Genomic DNA, 692 nt, shown 5'->3' with positions numbered 1-692 from the left:
TGGAGGCTGTTTGGGATGTGTCAGAGCCCCGGTGCCCCTGTCCCGCTGCTGCCTCAGGCCCCTTGGTGCCTACCTTGCTCAGGAGGAGCTGGTGGAGGATCCCTGCCATCTCCCTCAGCTCACCTGAGGAGATAGGGGGGGCTGCTGTGCCATGCTGGGGTTACCCCAGCATCATCCTGCATCCCACTGGGCTCACAAACCCCAAGTGAACGGGAAACAGGCTGTTCCCGTTCTGCAGATGGTCCATCTGCCCCATGCTCCTGCCCTCTTCCCTCCCTATCCCTGTGCCTTGCCCTGGCCCTGGTGCCTGTCAGTGCTGCATGACGGTCCCTGATGGCCTCTCTCCTCCCCAGGTTTTTGTGGAAAGGGCCAACCTGAGCCTGGTGCAGCGGCGGCTGAAGCTGAAGGATTTCCGGGACGCCTACCCTCGCTTTCCCCCCATCCAGTCCATCCATGTCTCCCAGGATGAGCGCGAGTGCATGATCGACCTCAGCGAATTCATGAACCCCTCACCCTACACTGTGCCTCAGGTAACAGCCAGGGACCCCTCCGCACCCCAGCATCCCGGGGGTCATGGGTGGGCGATGGGTGCTGGCTGGGGATGCCGCAGCCCACGCAGCCCCACTCTGCCTTGCAGGAGGCGTCTCTGCCGCGGGTGTTCAAGCTTTTCCGGGCCCTGGGGCTGCGGCACT

At 63.7% G+C, this 692-nt stretch overlaps 1 protein-coding gene across 1 annotated transcript in view; it reads left to right on the top strand.

Moving 5' to 3' along the window:
* The window catches only part of CLCN7 (chloride channel, voltage-sensitive 7), a gene marked incomplete at its 5' end in the record, with an annotated part of 17,534 nt that overhangs the window by 16,464 nt on the left and 378 nt on the right, over positions 1-692 (top strand). Inside the window, 2 exons of the mRNA XM_009579344.1 lie at positions 354-530; positions 638-692. The exon at positions 638-692 is cut by the window's right edge and continues 21 nt beyond it. Coding sequence (XP_009577639.1) covers positions 354-530; positions 638-692 — 232 coding nt within the window. The remainder of the gene's footprint in view (positions 1-353; positions 531-637) is intronic.

The sequence above is a fragment of the Fulmarus glacialis genome, unplaced genomic scaffold (assembly GCF_000690835.1).
Source record: "Fulmarus glacialis isolate BGI_N327 unplaced genomic scaffold, ASM69083v1 scaffold22556, whole genome shotgun sequence".
Classification (NCBI taxonomy): Eukaryota; Metazoa; Chordata; class Aves; order Procellariiformes; family Procellariidae; genus Fulmarus; species Fulmarus glacialis.
The sequence above is the reverse complement of the archived record's forward strand: the minus strand, read 5'-3'. Positions and strand labels throughout refer to the sequence as shown.